This window comes from Lithobates pipiens, unplaced genomic scaffold (genome assembly GCF_037356315.1).
Source record: "Lithobates pipiens isolate NorthernLeopardFrog02 unplaced genomic scaffold, aLitPip1_a1.2 Scaffold_13, whole genome shotgun sequence".
Lineage (NCBI taxonomy): Eukaryota > Metazoa > Chordata > Amphibia > Anura > Ranidae > Lithobates > Lithobates pipiens.
Genome location: NW_027507718.1, coordinates 180,308,959 through 180,324,437, shown reverse-complemented (window position 1 = coordinate 180,324,437; position 15,479 = coordinate 180,308,959). Strand labels below are relative to the sequence as shown.

At 44.8% G+C, this 15,479-nt stretch overlaps 1 protein-coding gene across 4 annotated transcripts in view; it reads right to left on the bottom strand.

The window, feature by feature from the left end:
* CRTC1 (CREB regulated transcription coactivator 1) overlaps positions 1-15,479 on the bottom strand; it is a 286,165-nt gene that overhangs the window by 215,720 nt on the left and 54,966 nt on the right. For all 4 annotated transcript variants that reach the window (XM_077475938.1, XM_077475939.1, XM_077475940.1 and 1 more), the window contains exon 2: positions 12,042-12,158. In XM_077475938.1, the coding sequence (XP_077332064.1) occupies positions 12,042-12,158 (117 nt within the window). The remainder of the gene's footprint in view (positions 1-12,041; positions 12,159-15,479) is intronic.

Below are 15,479 nucleotides of genomic sequence, written 5' to 3'. Positions count from 1 at the left end.
TAACTGATTATCTCATTACAATGGCATATGGAAGATGGTGGGATACAGTAGGCAGCAAGTAAACATGTCCCTGAATTTGATGTGTTCGAAACAGAAACAAAAGACATCACAGTTTGTTGGATATGGGACTGCATAGCCACAGACTGGTGAGGGTACACAGGAGCATCCGAACTAGACCATGGAGCAATAGAAGATGACCTGGTCTGATGAATCATGGTTTCTTTAACATCATTGTGTGGATGGCTGGGTGTGTGCGTTGCTTACTTGGAAAAAAGATGGCATCAGGATGCAGTGTGGAAAGGAGGCAATGCGGCAGAGGCAGTGTGATGCTTTGGGCAATTTTTCTGTTGGGGAAACTTCTGGTGCCTACTTAAAGTGTTTTTCTGACCAAAAAGACACCCCTTCATGTGAAAGGATTTCCCTGATGACGGTGGCCTCTTTCAGCAAGATATTGCATCCTACCACCATGCAAGAAATGGTTTAACACAAAACGTTTGAGGTGTTTGCTTAGCCTCCAAATTCTCCAGATCTTAACCCAATCGAGCATCTGTGAGATGTACTGGAAAAACAAGTCCAATAAATGGAGGCCACACCTTGCAACTTACAGGACATAGGCCACTTGCACACTGCAGCTTGAAAAAGCTCAGTACAGCTTATTTTTTTTACCAAGCTAAAATACAGCCCATTAACTGTAATGAGTCTATGCACACAGGCTCGTAAAAAAGCGCCCTGTATTCTTCAGTAAAAATATAGAAAAGTATGCATTTTTGGTCAGTAATTTACACCTCATGCCTGCATTTGCAGGCGTATGTGCACATTCGCGTGCAATGCGCACATGTATGCACAAATACCCATTAACATATTGCGAACGCGAAAATAAGTTGCACGCATGTGCAAAAATATGTGCAAATGCATACAAAGATGCTCAAACAGGAGTATCGTGTGCAAGAGGCCTTAAAGCGGGGTTCCACCCTAAAGTGGAACCTCCACTGATCGGAACCCTCCCCCCCTCCGGTGTCACAATTGGCACCTTTCAGGGGGGAGGGGGGTGGAGATACCTGTCAAAGACAGGTATTTACACCCACTTCTAGGCATAGACTCCCATGGGAGTCTACGCCATTTCCTGTCCTGCCGCGCTGTCTGCTGGGACACACACGGGTCTCAGAGACAGAGCGGACAATTCCCATTGCGCTGCGCGACTCGCGCATGCGCAGTAGGAAACCGGGAAGTGAAGCCGATTCGCTTCACTTCCTGATTCCTTCACCTAGAATGGTGGCGGCAGCAGCCGAGGGCCGAGCAATCGATCGGCCTCGGCATCGCTGGAACCCGGGACAGATGAGTGTCCATTTATTAAAAGTCAGCAGCTGTATTATTTATAGCTGCTGGCTTTTAATATTTTTTTTGTATGTGGAATCCCTCTTTAAAGAAACTACTAGTGTCCCATTGTATCACTAAGAAATTAGTCTCCTCAGAGAAATTTTAGACAATTGTCTTGTTATCATACGGAAAGGGTGGATAAACAGTATACACACCAAATCAGCCTCTATTAATCAGCCTTTTTTTCTAGCACATTCACTAGATGCCCAATTGGATTGAGATCTGGAGAATTTAAAGGCCAAGTCAACACCTCAAACTCATTGTTGTGTTCCTCAAACCATTCTTCAATTTAGACCAGGCCACAGTCTTCTCCTGCTCACGTGCCCATGGTCAGAGCTTTTGGCTGTAGACATGGGTCAACATGGGCACCCTGACCCGTCTGTGGCTACACAACCCCATATGTAACAACCTGCGATGCACTGTGTGTTGACACCTTTCTAATCGGAACAAGCATTAATTGTTTCACCAATTTGAGCTACAATAGCTTTTCTATTAGTTTAGACCTCAAGAGCCAGCCTTTGCTCCCCATGTGCAACGACGAGCCTTGGTCGCCAATGGCAGTCACTAGTTTTTCCTTTCTTGGAACATTTCTGGTAGGTCCTGAGCACTGCAGACTGGAAATATCCTACAAGAGCTGTAGTTTTGGTGATAGTCTGATCCAGCCATTACATTTTGGTCCTTGTCAAAGTTGCTCAAATCATTCTGGTTGCTTATCTTTACTGCTTTCAACATATCAGATGCCATTGTAACAAGATAATCAATGTTAACCATCAGTGGTCATAATATTAGTGAGTGTGTGTGTGTGTGTGTGTGTGTGTGTTATATATTTTATACATACACATACACTTCGGAAGATTACACACCGAAGGGGTCTTTAGATACTGGGTCACAATTGCATGGATCGCCACTGCCCTGGACCTATAACACACCCTGCTGCCAACGCAAAATGCTACACACATTGTACTAAGGAGTAGCATCTAATGCAGGATACAGTGCCCAAAGCAACTTTACCAGCCGGCTCTTCCATCATTATGGTGTGGTCTGGGTACAGTCCCAGTGGCATGCCTGCGAGTACCATTCTGAAAGCTGCGTACGTAGCATGAAGGGCTGGTACTTAACCAGGTTAGAGCAGAAAAAAAAGAGCATCCATCACCTAAGGACACTGGGGTGGGAGTTACATGGGGTCCTTACAGTTTTTTTTGCCAGTATACAATTACCTGAAGGTAAAAAACATTTAAAATGTTTAAAACATTTTTAAACATACAGCGCTTTAAAAAAGTACTCGTAGCCCTTAAAAATTTCCAAATTTTTTCACTTTACAACCAAAAAAATAAAAATGGGGATTATGTACTCACCGTAAAATCCATTTCTCAGAGTCGACGGACATAGGCCCTCCTTAGTATTGACCATTGGGTTATATCACCTCCGCAGGAGTAGGGCTAGGTAGAACAAAAAACACCTGGCTACGCCCATGGGCTGTCCTCAGTCAGTATATAACCCCCTCCCTGCTCTAAGTATTCAGTTTAGTAGCAAGCAGTAATAGAACTATCAAAAACTCCATAGAGGGGTGGGCGCTGTGTCCGAACTCAGAAAAATGGATTTTACAGCGAGTACAAAAATCCCACTTTCTTTCGTTCGACGGAAACAGTGCCTGCTTAATCTTGACCATTGGTACATCCAAAAAAAAATGCAAGAGAAAAAAGGAGGGGTGGGCAAAATAACCCAAGGCTAACCACAAGAGCCCCAACTGAAATAAAAATGTTAAAAAAAAAAAAAAAAAAAAAAAAAAAAAACACCCCACACAACCATTATGAGGGAGCCCGCCCCCCCTTAAACAGCAGCCTGCAAAACCTTGCAGGCAAAAGAAGCATCCACAGATGCCAAAATATCTACTTACACAATTTAGTGAAGGTATGCACTGATGACCGAGTGGCCGCCTTGAAAACCTGCGATATTGGCATTTGAGGACGGAAGGCCCAAGAAGTACTAAGCACCCAAGTAGAATGCGCCATGACAGGGAAAGGAGCAACCTGACCCTTAATAGAATAGGCCTGAGTCACGGTCTGTCTGATCCATCTGGAGATGGTAGCCGAAGAAGCAGCCATCCCTTTTCATGGTCCCTGTGTAACCAAACAAAAGTGAGTCTGACCACATCCAAGGTATGCAAAGCAAGTTCCTTGGGATGAGCCGGCATGGGACAAAAGGACGGCAATATTATGTCCTCATTCAAATGGAAGTCAGACAGCCTTGGGCAAAAATGACGGACAGGGACAAAGAACAACTTTATCTCTATGGAGTATTAAATAGGGACTACAACAGGATGACGACGCCGACTCCGAAACCCTGCGGGGCCAAGGTAATAGCCATCAGGATTGCCATCTTCTGGGACAACTTAGGTAAGGGAATCTCCTGAATATTCTCAAATGGAGGTTTCTGAAGAACCGATAGGACCAAGTTTAAATCCCATGGTGGCAAAAGAGACCGTCGAGGCAGAGCCACATGCCAGTCTCCTTAAATGAAGGTACAAACTAAAGAGTGAGTGGCTAGGAGTCGCTCAAAGACGACTGCCAAGGTATACACCTGTCCTTTGATGGTGCTCAAAGCCAACTTCTGCTCAATGCCCTGTTGAACAAAAGCTTCTGTCCGAGCCACGGAAAAGGATCGAGGATGAACGCCAATCAATTCACACCAAGAAATATACGCTCTCCACGTACGATGGTATATCTTACTAAAAGTCGACTTCCTCTCCTTCACCATAGTAGGGATCACTGATCCTGACAGACTTCTATCTCTCAGTACCTGGCTTTCAATGGCTAGGCCATTAAAACCAGTTACTGTAAAGCAGGATGGAAGCTCAGCCCTCAGTACAACTGGTCCTCTTTTAGGAGGTAGCTTCCAAGGGAAGTTTACGGCCATCGGAAGACTTTCACCCTCGGTCCTTCGCAAGGCACCGCAGAAGAGGAAGGCGCTGGCCAAACAGTGACACTAGGATGACTGCGGAGTCTACCAGAGCAACTCACAGAATTGCCACAAGCCTCAGTTACTTCCCGTTAAATTGAACCTGCTGAAGGGGCCGACGTTTGAGAAAAATTACTAACCTGGTTAGCATTCACTCCAGAGTCAGAACCAGGTATCCCAATTTCCTGGACAGGGCTAGAGGGGACCTTGGGTAGTTCGGACATTACCCAAACCTTTACAGGAATTATACCCACACAAGGAGTACCTCCAAAGTGCCCCCCTTCTTTGGTACCCCCAAAAGGTCCAATTCATGGACCCCCTTGACGCTCACGAAGGAGGTCCATGAATCTGGAAACCAGCAAAGGCGTTCCCCCCACTCCAGCAATGGGTGAGGGCAGACCTCCATGCTGAAGGAGTCTTGTCAGTGGAACCTGAGAAGCCTGCTAGGCTTACCAGATCAAGATTGTTTGGCACTTCCCGGAGAAGACTTGAGAGATCCGTTTCCTTTATCTGCAGTTCTGGGAGCCCGGAAAGACTTTCTTATGGGCTGAAAAGGAAGGCCCCCTTCTGCAACAAGGCTTCTTCCCTTTCCTAGATTGAGGCAGGAAGTTACTCTTTCCCCCTGTGACACCCTTAATGTCATCCAGGGTAGCCCCAAACAGGTGATGCCTTGAAAAGGCAGATCAATGAGAGCTTTTTTAGAGGCTTGGTCTGCTGAGCAATTCTTAAGCCACAGCACACTTCTAATCACCGCCACTGAAATAGAAAGCTTGGACAGCACAGGAGCTGCATCCAAGGCTGCATCACAAATATACTGTAGCCCATGGACCAATTGGTCCGCTAAATCAACATAAGCAGCGAGAACCTGCTCACTATTCAGACCCTGCAAAAGCTTGGCCCATTCAGTTAGGGTCTGTAACACCAGGGCTGAGGCCAAGACTGGATTCAATGCCGACCCAGCCATAGTAAACATGCTGCGTGCCACAGCCTCCGCTTTCCTGTCAGCTGGGTCCTTAAAGGATGTGGATTCCTCTACTGGGATCATGGTTGCTTTATTCAACCTGGAAACAGGAGGGTCCACAACTGGTGGGGTAGTCCACTTTTAAGAAAGTGATACCGTATGGAGAAACAATTGGGGACCACAAAAGGGTGATTTTGGTTGTTCCCATTCCTTATGGATGAACCTATCAAAATAAGGCAGATAAGGAAACACCCTTGGTGTGCGAGGTGACTTATGCGTACCAAAGGTCACAGTAATGTCTGTGGCTCTGTCAGCCAAACCCCCCATATTTAGAGTCTCCCGCACAGCAGCATAAGTGCGTCCACCAGCGCTTTTTCATTCGCTGCTGAGACCGCAGAGGACTCATCCTCACTTTCGGACTGGTCAGGGGGGCGAGATATTAAACCCCCCTGGGACGGGCCACTTCACCGGCAGCAACAGCAACAGGCTCAGAATTAGATGAGACAGACTGAGCGGGGGACGCTTCCTCCCGGGTCTTTGCCCACATGCTTCTTCCACCTGGGATACTAGTGACCCAAGGACCGCAGTCAGAGCAACCATGGGAAGCTGGGGTTCCGAAGGACCTGCCACCTCCACGAGGGGATCAGTGGGTGAGATATGACCCAATGCTCCACAAGGAAGAAGACTCTTTAGTACAAAAGGAACTTTGGCACCACTAAGGGACACCCCAATAACCAGGGTACCCATCAGAGAGAGAGATGCACAGGGACCCCCAAAGACTCACCCTACTAAACGGAGGAGCGCTGCAATTCGGACCCAGCAACAACGATGTCAGTGTCAATTTCATGTATCCCGGGGAGGAGAGGAAGAGCGGAAGAGCAAGAGAGGAAGAGCAAGGAGGGAGAGGGAGGGGAAGGGAGGGAGAGGAAGGAAGGAAGGGAGAGGAAGGGAGGAAGGAGGGAGGGAGAGGGAGGGGAAGAGGAAGAGGAAGGAGGGAGGGGGAAGAGGAAGAGGAAGGAGGGAGGGGGAAGAGGAAGAGGAAGGAAGGAGGGAGGGAGAGGAAGGAAGGAGGGAGGGAGAGGAAGGAAGGAGGGAGGGAGGGAGAGAGGGAGGGGAAGAGGAAGGAGGAAGGGAGGGGAAGAGGAAGGAGGGAGGGAGGGGAAGAAGGAAGGAGGGAGGGAGAGGAAGAGGAAGGAGGGAGGGAGAGGAAGAGGAAGGAGGGAGGGAGAGGAAGAGGAAGGAGGGAGGGAGAGGAAGAGGAAGGAGGGAGGGAGAGGAAGAGGAAGGAGGGAGGGAGAGGAAGAGGAAGGAGGGGGAGAGGAAGAGGAAGGAGGGAGAGGAAGAGGAAGGAGGGGGAGAGGAAGAGGAAGGAGGGGGAGAGGAAGAGGAAGGAGGGGGAGAGGAAGAGGAAGGAGGGGGAGAGGAAGAGGAAGGAGGGGGAGAGGAAGAGGAAGGAAGGATTTAGGGAGAGGAAGGAAGGATTTAGGGAGAGGAAGGAAGGATTTAGGGAGAGGAAGGAAGGATTTAGGGAGAGGAAGGAAGGATTTAGGGAGAGGAAGGAAGGATTTAGGGAGAGGAAGGATTTAGGGAGGAAGAGAGGGAGGAAGAGAGGGAGGAAGAGAGGGAGGAAGAGGGAGGAGGAAGAGGGAGGAGGAAGAAGAGAAGAAGGAGGAAGGAACTCTGGCATCACTCCAAGGTTGTGGCCATCTCTAGTGTCTCAATAGACTAATGAAAAATGGCCACTGTGACATGGGCTACAGCCTTGGGCAAAAATGACGGCCAGGGACGAAGAACCACCTTATCTCTATGGAGTATTAAATAGGGACTACGACAGGATAATGACGCCAACTCCGAAACCCTGCGGAGCAAGGTAATAGCCATTAGGACTGCCATCTTCTGGGACAACTTGGGTAAGGGAATCTCCTGAATATTCTCAAATGGAGGTTTCTGAAGAACCGATAGGACCAAGTTTAAATCCCATGGTGGCAAAAGAGACCGTCGAGGCAGAGCCATATGCCAGACTCCTTGAATGAAGGTACAAACTAAAGAGTGAGTGGCTAGGAGTCGCTCAAAGACTGCACCTGTCCTTTGATGGTGCTCAAAGCCAACTTCTGCTCAATGCTCTGTTGAACAAAAGCTTCTGTCCGAGCCACGGAAAAGGATCGAGGATGAACGCCAATCAATTCACACCAAGAAATGTACGCTTTCAACGTACGATGGTATATCTTACTAGAAGTCGACTTCCTCTCCTTCACCATAGTAGGGATCACTGATCCCGACAGACCTCTATCTCTCAGTACCTGGCTTTCAATGGCTAGTCCAATAAAACCAGTTACTGTAAAGCAGGATGGAAGCTCAGCCCTCGGTACAACTGGTCCTCTTTTAGGAGGTAGCATCCAAGGGATGTTTACGTCATCGGAAGACTTTGGCCACACATTGACACTAGGACGACTGCGGCGGGTGCGGGGAGACCACTAGATCTAGATTATTAGCCTGTTGCCCAGCCAGGCAGTTTATTGCAGATCTCCCAGGAGAAAATGCATGGAAAAAAAAAAACAAAGTAAAATTTGCTAGGACCAAAAATACCCCAGCAAGGGGCTAGGTCCTTACTCCTGACTAGACAGAAATAAACTGAATACCTAGACCAGGGAGGGGGTTATATACTGACTGACTGAGGACAGCCCATGGGCATAGCCACGCATTTTTTGTTCTACCTAGTCCTACTCGTGCAGGGGAGGGCCAAAAATGGTCAAGATTAAGGAGGCGCTGTGCCCATCGATTAAATGTATTTTACTCCATATTGATACAGTGGTTCTTCGCCCCCGTCCGTCACTTTTGGCCAAGGTTGTATCGGACTTCCATTTGAATCAGGACATTTTGTTGCCCTCCTTGTGTCCCAAGCTAGCTCATCCCAAGGAATTTGCTTTGCATACCTTGGATGTGGTTTGTGCGATTCGGGTGTATCTGGAATCCACTGGTCAGACTCACTTTTTTGGTTACACAGGGACCAAGGAAAGGGATGGCCGCTTCTTCGGCTACCATCTCCAGATGGATCAAACAGACTGACTCAGGCCTATTCTATTAAGGGTCGGGTTCCTTCTTTCCCTGTCAGGGAGCATTCTACTCAGGCGCTTAGTACTTCTTGGGCCTTCCGTCATCACGCGTCAATATCACAGGTTCGCAAGGCGGCCACTTGGTCATCAGTGCATATCTTCACTAAATTCTATAAAGTAGATATTTTGCGATCTGCAGATGCTTCTTTTAACCGCAAGGTTTTGCGGGCTGCTGTTTAAGGGGGGGGGGGTTCCCTCATAAAAAATATTTAAAGAAAAAACACCCCTTATTTCCGATGGGGCTCCTGCGACCTGGTTAAGGCTCCTGTGGTTAGCCTTGGGTTATTTTGCCCACCCCTCATTTTTCTTTGGCAATGCTTTTGGATGTCCCAATGGTCAAGATTAAGGCGGCGCTTTCTGTTCTCACCCTGAAATCCATTTCTCCGAGTTAATCGACAGACACAGCGCCCACCCCTCTCTATGGAGTTTTTGATGCTATTACCGCTTGCTACTAAACTGAATACCTACAGCAGGGAGGGGGTTATATACTGACTGAGGACAGCCCATGGGCATAGCCAGGTATTTTGTTCAGCCTAGTCCTACTCATGCAGAGGCGATATAACCCAATGGTCAAGATTAAGGTGGCGCTGTGCCCGTTGAACGAAAGAGAAATGGACTCTAACACAAAGTGGCACATAATTGTGAAGTGGAAGGAAAATGATAAAATGGTTTTTCATAAGTTTTTTGCAAATAAATATCTGAAAAGTGGCATGCATTTGTATTCAGCCCCCCCCCCAAAATAAATACTCTGTAGAACCACCTTTCACTGCAATTACAGCTGCAAGTCTTTTTGGGGATGTCTCTACCAGCTTTGCACATCTAGAGTGAACATTTTGTCCATTCTTTGCAAAAGCTCAAGCTCTGCCAGATTTGGAGAGTGAACAGCAATTTTCAAATCTTTCCACAGATCCTCAATTGGATTTAGGTCTGGACTTTGACTGGGTCATTCTAAAACATGAATATGCTTTGATTGAAACCATTCCATTGTAGCTCTGGCTGTTGAGGATCGTTGTCCTGCTGGAAGGTGAACCTCCGCCCCAGTCTCAAGTCTTTTGCAGACTAACAGGTTTTCTTCTAAGATTGCCCTGTATTTGGCTCCATCAATCTTCCCATCAACTTACCAGCTTCCCTGTACCTGCTGAAGAAAAGTATCCACACAACATGATTCTGTCACCACGTTTGACAGTGGGGATGGGTGATGTGCAGTTAGTTTTCCGCCATACATAGAGTTTTTCTTTTCAGGCCAAAAGGTTCAAATTTGGTCTAATCTGACCAAATCTGACTAAATCTTCTTCCACGTTTGCTTTGTCCCCCACATGGCTTCTTGCAAATGGGACTTCTTATGGCTGTCTTCTTGTCACTCTTCCATAAAGGCCAGGATTTGTGGAGTCCACAGTCGACTAATAGTCGTCCTGTGGCCAAAATCCCCCACCTGAGCTGTGGATCTTTGCATCTCCTTTTTTTGTTTTTATAACCTAACCCTGCTTTAAAATTGTCCACAATTTTATTCCTGACCTGTCTGGTGTGTTCCTTGGCCTTTGTAATGCTCGTTCCCACTGACTGCAGGTTAAAAATAGTGCGATTTCAGCTAAACTCACACGATTTCAAATCGGCAATGTAGTCAGACTTCGGGGGCTAACTGACAGACATCTGTGCAGTTTCATGCACAGATGTGTATTCAAACCACCCTCAAAAGTAGCACATGAACAACTTTTGGGAATCAGTGCTGCGTCCCACCGATTTGGACGGTGCTATTGCCAGCAATAGCCGATGTGGCATGAGATTTGACATGCCAAATCGCCCTGATGTGAACGTGGGCTTAAGGGGGCTGAATCCAAATGCATGCCACACTTTTCAGATATATGGTTGCTGACTTCCTGTAGAAAAAGTACTAGTTGCTACCCTGCTTCCCCGAAAATAAAACCTAGCGTGATTGTAGGCGATAGCTGCAATATAAGCCTTACCCCCAAAATAAGCCCTAGTTAAAGCGGGATTCCACGGTCTATCTTTTTTTTGGCATACTGACAATCATTATTAGTATTAAATATAAGATTTACTTTTTCTTTTTTTCAATACAGCAGCATGCCGTTTTCTCATCCAAAAAGATTTTATAAAACCGTCTCCTGACGGTTGTCATTTTGCCTGTGGGCATGTGAAGCCCACAGGCATCCTCTTCTGGGAGAGTGTGCTGCTAAAAGACCAGCATGCACCGCCCATTCGATTAAAGATCTCGCACATGTGCAGTAAGCGGAATATCGAGCGCCGTCAACAGCTCAGGTTGCCATGACAACGGGAAATAACGCGATTGTAGCCCTCGGTGATGCTCAAGGCATCCTGGGAAATGGTGACACTTCTCCCAGGAGCCTTAGCGAGCCGGGCTGCCGAGGGAAGTGATGTTTTTAGCCCGGGCAATGGAAGAGGCAGATTTCGTGGGACCACCTAGCAACAGCAAGAAATAGGTAAGTAAAAAATTATTTTTTATCCAATTAATTTTATTAAGACCCTTTGCTGCACATACAACTTAAGTTATATTTTTGGTGGCAACACCACTTTAAAGTGCTTGTAGGTGTTATTTTAAGGGCAGGGCTTATTTTTGGGGAAACAGAGTAGGGCTTATATTGCAGCCATCACGACAATCACGCTAGGTCTTATTTTCAGGGAAACAGGGTAATAGTCTGACTTCAATACTTGGAGAGACACAGAACAGGAATCACCAATAGCAACTGTAGTCAATCTTGCTGCAAACACTCACATCTATTGGTATATGCCTTTAGCTGCATCAAAAGGTAAACTGGCTACTGATATTTCTCCCCCTCCCCCCCAATTATTCTGTTCCACGCATATACCCCGTGGCATGGTAGTTAGAATTTCAATCCTTGAGACTATTTGTGATACCAGCTCCGTTACCTTCTTTATATAAATATTTTGCAGGCTTGTTTTACCTGCCTGATTTTCTTTGAAAATTATTCACCTTTAAAAAAAAAAAAAAAAAAATAGGTAAATATTTGTTCATGCTATTTTTGCTCTTTAAAGCATGTTTAAAAAGGGGCTGGTTCACAACAGAATCCAGTATAGAAAGGAGTAATTACCGTAGGTCAGCATGCTGACCTTGCATTCTGCATCCAGGGGCCAATGTATTGTTTATGGCTCCTCAAATGCAGATCACAAACGGTGCGTTTGTGGGCACCAAATTGCATTGTACTGCAGTATTATGCAGCGTTTGTAGACCATTCCAACAAATGCACCACGTGGGAGTCATGCAGGAACCCGTGCTTTCATGTGAAATCCCAGAGTGAACAGGCCCTAAAGCTTTTGTGGGTTGTGAAGGCAGAAAATAAACTGAGTCCTGAAGGTGCTTATTCTAAACAGGTTCCAGCCTGGTTAAACCTCATGTCTGTTGCTCTTGTGTGTTTATTTCTGCTAACTTGACATTCACTAGAAATGTTTAAATCAATTTCATTCTACCCAGTAGTTCCAGTGATGATCCTCTGTACCTATAGTGCATTTTATGAGAGGAGTTTACGTTTTCTTCTCAGAACTTATTTTTAATTTAATGGAGAGAATAGAATAATAAAACAGAAAATCAATGAACGGTAAGTGGACACATACACACGCACATAAAAGATACTCACCTGAAAAGGCAGGTCAATAGAATTGCTCCCAATTTGATTGACGTTTGGCAGAGACCCTCCATAGTACTGCCCACGGCTCTGTCCCAACTGCAAATATTGGGTCTTCTGTAGCTGTAACTAAAATTGACATTCATCACTAAGGTGCAGTGAGCATTCAAACCAAATGCTAAAATTCACTGACCCCAATTGTACTTTTACCCAATCCTGATGAGACTTAAAAGAAAGCTACTGATATTATCAAAAAGGTGAAGATTCTAGGGAATTCAAATGGGTGTTTGTGTTTATAAGATTTTAGAAGCATATTTATATTATTTAATAAGTTATGCCGAACTTATTTGTTGATGTTTTTCCGCACCCAGGAAGCGTTCTGTACAGCATGCCATACAAGTGAATGGCTGTATGCAGCCATACTTGATTCTACGCGCCAGTGTTTACCCACATGCGTCCAAGGCATGTTCCAAACACAAAATTTCAGCGTTCGGGAAATAAGTCTTGTGGATGAATACCAACAGACAGGAGTACCGATATTCATTGTACAGCAAGCTGTATGTGGTACAGGTGGCTTTCTGGGTGGGGGAACGTGTTGGAAAATCTCAATGTACATGAACTCTTTGTGGTTACAAGTAAAACAGGAGCAGCAAAAATATATTACATATATACACATACACACACCAAATGTTCAGAATATTATATTTGTATTTCACAAAGAAATCATTTACATCAGAGAAACCATATGCAACATATCTTTTAATCAATGGATGTTTATGGTCCTTGTGTTATTACCAGGCTAGGCAAAAAATTAATAAGCCAATTGTGACATGGGGAAGAAAAAAAAAGAAAAAAAATGATCTATGGTTAATTGCAGATATTTCACCTTGGAAAAGCAAGAAGGAACATGAAAATCCACTTGGACAAAATACTGGAGATATTTCAGTGTTGTCAGTCAATGAGTCATTTGTGTGATGTGGTCGATTTTTTTTTGTCATTTATCAAACACTATGCTCTTGAAATTGTTTTTCAAGATTTGTGCAAATCAGATGTAATTAGAGCTGCAGGATTCTGGGGAAAAGGGACAATCATTTTTTGGCTTAGAAGATAACGATTCTCATGGCGTAACCTCTTTTACATTATACAAAACAACTGGGCTAACTTTAATATACATATTTAGGGATTTTAAGTTTTTTTTTTTTTTTAGCAAAAAATAATGATTTCAAAATGAAAAAGTGTCAGAAGAAGGTTTAAGTGGTTAAAAACTTCCCTCATTCACAGACCGAAGTTCATTCCTTTGATCTAATAAACAAAAAGCTCACAATGTTTATAGTTAGCTCAGGCTGAGGAATGTTGTGAAACTTGGCAGACTTTTTTTGGGGGGGGGGGCTGACAGCTGTCGGCTTGAGCATAGAAATCTGCATAGAATCTCTGGAAAATGCTTTGTTAAGATCGTGAGAGGGAAAGAAGCTATGTGGAAAGTTGAAAGAAACTGGGGTTGTTTAACAGATAAGGGTATTGTTTTTGTGCCACGAGTCCTGAGAGTTATACAGTCCTGTTAAGCAGCACACCCTGGCCACTGACCCTATTTTTTTTTCCAACTGAAGTTAAAGTGGTATTAAAGAGGAAGTAAACCCTGATGAGTTTACTTCCCCTTTCATTCCCTGCAAAGGTAAAGCATAATGGACTACTATGCATCGCATAGTAGTCCATTACATGTCACTTACCTGACACAGGAGCCAGCAAGGTCACCGCTGCCCCCTGTAGTCCGGCGCATCCCTCTTCTCGGTGGGTCTCGCTGCTCCGCAGCTGTCATTCAGCGAAGCCGTCACTCCTGCGCATGCGCACGGGACCCGCCACTCGCGGCATATTAGTCGTTGACGGTGCCGCATTCAATGCGCATGCGCTACTTTGAAACTAAATACCGTTATGGTAGTAGCTAGCTACCATAACTCTGGTATCTTCTTCAGCGGGCAGTCCGCTTCAAGATAAAAGCCCCCTCCCATCGCTCTTTGGAGCAGTCGGTAGCAGCGGAGGCGACTGGATCCTCTCCCTAGCCTGACATGGAGACGAGCGAGGGGAAGATGGCCTCCATCCATCTCCATATCATTGCAAGCTCTTAAAAAAGAGACATTTTTTATTTTTCAAATTTTTTTTTATTGCAACAACCATTTTATTCTCCAGGGTGTTAGAAAAAAATATACATCTATATCCACAAACACACACACGAGATTTGTGGTCGTGAAGAAGGGCGATATCATTGTTAGCCTGAAACGTCACCTGAAAATGCCTGATGTGATTTTTTGACAAATAATTTTTCATCTTTTGTGCAGCAATCCCCTTTCATTTTTTAGTCCCTGTGAAGGAATAGATTGCTATACAATGTTTGGGGGTTCGAAGTAATTTTCTAGCAAAAATAACTGTTTTTAACTAAAATCTCAGAAAGAGGCTCGGTCCTTAAGTGATTAAAGTGTTCAGCTTTTATAGTATCCGAGGTCTGTCAATTTGTTAGTGTATTTAAATCTGCTAGTATATGGCACTACCCCCCCCCCCCCCCCAAAACGACTGACAATGCTGCTGCCCAAAGATGTCCACTGTGCTCCTTACTCCAGAGTGGGGACACTGAGTTGTGTTCCTGGCCAGATTGCAGCCACCACATCTAATGATCGGTAAGTTGCAATAGAATACATTTTTGGTTTAACACCGCAATACAGTTTAGACACTTTCCTATTTGCAGATTGACTGGAAAGAGCAGCTGAACACAGATAAGGCCATTTCTCCTTCGGTCTCCTTACGGTCACAAGTTTCATATAAATGCATCCTTTCTCCCATTCCACTGCACAGTGTATTAGAAGCCGATTTCAGAAAAGATATGGGTACTTTTCTTAGATGCTTTAAAAAAAAACTGACTTTTTACTGCATTAACCCTTGGTTCACATAGTTAGTGCTGCTGCATAATCATGCATTTTTCAGAGCGTTTTTTACACAAATTTTGATATGTTTTCATGCTTCATGTTTTTTTGTAGGAGGGGACTGGTGGTTTAACCACTTCAGCTCTGGAAGAATTTGCCCCTTAATGACTAGGCCATTTTTTGTGATACGGCACTGAGTCACTGACAATTGTGCAGTCGTGCGACTCTGTACCCAAACAAAATTAACATCTTTTTTCCCCACAAATAGTTTTCTTTTGGTGGTATTTTCTCACCTGTGTAGTTTTTATTTGTTTGCGCTATAAACAAAAAGACAATTTTGAAAAAACAAAACAAAAAAAAAACAAACATTTTTTACTTTTTGCTACGGTAGAATAAAAAAAAATAATAAATAAATAAAAGAAAAAAGGCATTTAGTTTAAGCCGATATATTCTTCTGCATTTTTTTTTTTTTTTTTCAAAAAACAAAGTTATCGCATCTACAAACTACGGGATAAATTTAGGGACTTTTTTTTATGGT